The sequence below is a fragment of the Chelonoidis abingdonii genome, chromosome 1 (assembly GCF_003597395.2).
Source record: "Chelonoidis abingdonii isolate Lonesome George chromosome 1, CheloAbing_2.0, whole genome shotgun sequence".
Taxonomy (NCBI): domain Eukaryota; kingdom Metazoa; phylum Chordata; order Testudines; family Testudinidae; genus Chelonoidis; species Chelonoidis abingdonii.
The window spans coordinates 152015880-152019458 of NC_133769.1; the positions used below are offsets into that span (position 1 = coordinate 152015880).

Here is a 3579-nt window from a genome sequence, read left to right on the forward strand (position 1 = left end):
TTAAATATCTTAGAAACAGTAGCCAATCAGTTGTTTTAATTGTCATATTTGAATTCAGCACATCAAAATACATAATAAACACCACATTTTATCTCTGAAGCAGACGACTTCTCAAAAATTGTAGACTAGTGTAATAATTGCTAGGTTCTTTTTGTTTGCTTCCTGGGTTTTGAGCCTTTTGAGGTATTGCTTGTCAAGATTGTCTCCACAACCATGAAGGCTAGAAAAACACCAAATATCATGAAATATCATGAAACTTGTGATGTAATCACCTTAGCTGGCAACACTTCATTCCTTGAGCACCCTCCATCCTGTCCACTGATGCAGCAGTCCTGTTGTAAAAACATGTCTTTAAAGATTGTAACATAAATCATATGCACAAGGGTGCTAGATTAAGGTTGCACAGAGAACCTTAATTGTGGTATTCCTAACTTTTGAATGCTTGGTATTGTGACCTAAATAATGTTCTTTTAGAATAGTTTATTTGCATGTAATCGGTGTAGATGTGTATATGTAGACAGTTAATTTAAATAGTGCCATCGAAGTCTATGGATTCCATAAAGTACTTGTTATGCACTGTAATTTTTTTTAATCATGGCAATATGACAGACCAGCCCTCAAAAGGGTAGGAACCCAGAGCTCTAGTCTGGAGGGTAATCCCAGAAGTTTTTAAAGACACAGGTCACCTGAGAGGATAGGACTAAAGAGCTCTTAAATGGCCAGACACCCTGAAAGACCAGCAACGGGGGTTCCTAAAGGGATAGGTGTGACAGGTTCCCCCTGGGGTGCCACCTAGAACTGGTGTACCACTGAGTCCTGTGATCCACCAGCCTGGGCTCCCTCTCACACCGTGCTACTGTGACACGCTGCAAAGCCCTCCAAGCTTGCACTTTCACCAGCATTCACACAGGTAGGGACACACTCAGCTGCAGTTACATGCAGGCTTTCTAACCACCAGTCTAGGACCTCAGAGCAGTACCATCCTGCCCTGGTCAAATCTGACCAGTATATGGGTTCAACGTCCGGTCTGCCCCTCCCTCAGTGTGAAGAGGACCATGCACACTTGTGGTAACTGAGCTCAAATGCACACTGGTTTGGATTAAAACATAAAATAAGTTTATTCACCACAAAAGAGAAGATTTTAAGTGATTATAAGTTATCGCAAACAGATGAGAGCAGATTACCTAGTAAATAAACCAAAACACAAACTGGGCTTAAATACTAGATAGGTAGGATATTAATTAGCAAATTCTCATCCTGAGTGATAAACTGACTGGCAGATTCTTAAGGCACAAGCTGCATTTGCTTTGCAGCTTGGGTTTCCCAGGCCAGAAATCCCTTTAGTCAGGGCTCATCACTTCCCCCAGTTCAGTCTTTGTTCCTCAGGTGTTTCCAAGTGAGTTGTAGGGAGAGTGAGGTACCATCATGATGTAATTTCCTCCTTTTATATCTTCTTCCCACTTGCTGGAAAGCTCTTTTGCTGTGATCTGGGTCAAACAGTTCCCATTGTATAGTGTTAGCTCTGAGAGATTTCTATTGTACACAGTTCCTGGGGTAATCCTTTTGCCTGTATGCATTTCCTCAATAAGACTTTGACATTGTTTGGCCTTTTTATTGTTGTACCTGAAAGGCTGCTTGTGGGTATTTTCAACTTCAGATGTTTCAGTAACACATACATAGCCAAACTTCATAACTTCACATACAATCCAACAAGATATTAATGTGTAGAAGACCAAGAATTTTAGAAAGATGCCTCACAAGGCATACTTTGTGCAAAACATTTCCTAATTATTTGACAGTGGTGAATAGAGAGATGCAGGACTGAATTACCATCTCTCCTGTACAGGTGTCCCCCAGAGCTCTGTGCATATGTCCACACTGAAATCCAAGGTGTGACTGCAGCACTGGTAGACATACATACATTAGCTTTACCAGCACTAGCACGACTAAAAATAGTGTAGACATGGTGCCACAGGCTTCAGCACAGCCTAGCAATGCGAATACATACCTAGCATTTCCAAGATGCTTGGACATCTCATGCTGAAGCCTGAGCCACTGTATGACTGCTATTCTTAGCCATGCTAGGACATGTATGTCTACTCATGCTGCGATTACATCTCGTATTGCTGCGTAGACACCCTTGAGGCACATTACTGAGGGATGGGGAGCTATACTCACTGTACAGAAGATTCAGCCTCCAAAGGCTGCTAAGCTGGCACCTGCACCAGCCACTATTAAAATACAATGAAGAGAAACAAGACATTAGAATAACTAAGAGTATCCCAAATCCCACAAGTGACCTGAAACCTGCAGTATAAGAATGCAGTGTTGTGATGAATATGATTTGTGTGCAGATTCTGAATCAATTCAAACCCATAAAACAAAGAGGAGTCTGTGGAAGTACACACAATTTCTTGGGCTAAAGAGCTCTCATCTCCTATGTACACTAATGTTCAAACTGCAGTATCGGGTCTAGGGAACCTTTTATATACAAAGCCAGAGACTTAATTCTTTCAGGAAACTTTTCTGCCTTTAGTGTGTATTAGCCTTATTTCATATACAATTATATATTAGCAGAGAGAGACTGTGGCTTTGGTTGATTGAGCATGGGGAATAGAACATAGGACACCTGGGTTCTGCTCCCTGGCTCTATCACTTCCCTGCTATACGATCTTGGACAACACACTTTAACCTTTATGTGCCTCAGTTTCTCCATCTTGACATTAAGGATAATGAGTTTTTTTGTTGACACTGAATTGCTTTTTGCAAAGACTTCTGAGTTCCCGGGATGGAAAGTGCTACAGAGAGAGTGAAACTTTTATCAGTCATTGCTGGTACCCAGGTATACAGGGAAAGCAAGCGAGAGTCCCGAAGCTTGCAGTTAATCTCTTTCCGCAGGAGCTATAGCTAGATCGAAACACAGCACCAGGCTCGTTTCACTCGGAGGTAGAGTTTAGACAATGGAAAGGAAGCTAGAAAACCACACAGGTGCATTTCAGACACGTTGGATCCTTAACCATGAGCTCCGCAGGGAACCCACCTGTTTTACTTCCCTTCCCAATCCCCCTCCCCCCTCTAGTCTGCCCTGCGCCCCTCTCTCCACCTGCTGGAAACCCCCCCCGCAGCTTCTACTCGTCTCGGCCCCTGCGCCCCACGCCACCCCCAAGAATCCGCTGCAGCAGCAGCGCCCTCCCGTTCCCGACCTGCACTGCTCGTGCGAGGGCTGGACACACCCGCCCGACAACCCGCGATGTGCGCCCCACGCGCGCCCCCTCCGCCTCCCGCGCGGGAGAGCCACGCTCGGGGCCGGCAGCGAGCAGAGCAGTCACGTGACCCGGCCCGAGACACCCTGTTCCCGCCGGGCGGCGCGCGTTACTCGGCCGGCCGTTGCGTCACGGCGGAGCGGGAGGGGGGGCCTGCCGGGGACCAATGGGAGGCGGGGGCTGCGCCGCCGGGCGGAAGCGAGGAGCGCCGCGCCCGCCGCTCGGAGACAGAAGCCGTAGAGGCCCCGCGCGCCGGCGATGCACTATCGGAGCACGGCGCTGCACCTGCTCGCGGGGGGGTGAGCGCGCGCGCGCG

The 3579-nt window shown here is 46.9% G+C and overlaps 1 protein-coding gene and 1 long non-coding RNA gene across 2 annotated transcripts in view; one reads left to right on the plus strand and one right to left on the minus strand.

Moving 5' to 3' along the window:
- Positions 1–1093: 1093 nt before the first annotated feature.
- Positions 1094–3394, minus strand: LOC142047549 (uncharacterized). The gene is made up of 2 exons (XR_012656868.1): positions 3330–3394; positions 1094–2798 (listed from the first exon to the last, which is right to left on the minus strand). It is a non-coding gene; the product is annotated as an uncharacterized LOC142047549 (long non-coding RNA).
- Positions 3395–3428: 34 nt separating this feature from the next.
- The window catches only part of LOC116821037 (solute carrier family 25 member 33-like), a 16351-nt gene continuing 16200 nt past the window's right edge, over positions 3429–3579 (plus strand). The window contains exon 1 of the mRNA XM_032773904.2: positions 3429–3562. Coding sequence (XP_032629795.1) covers positions 3522–3562 — 41 coding nt within the window. The 5' untranslated portion in view covers positions 3429–3521. The remainder of the gene's footprint in view (positions 3563–3579) is intronic.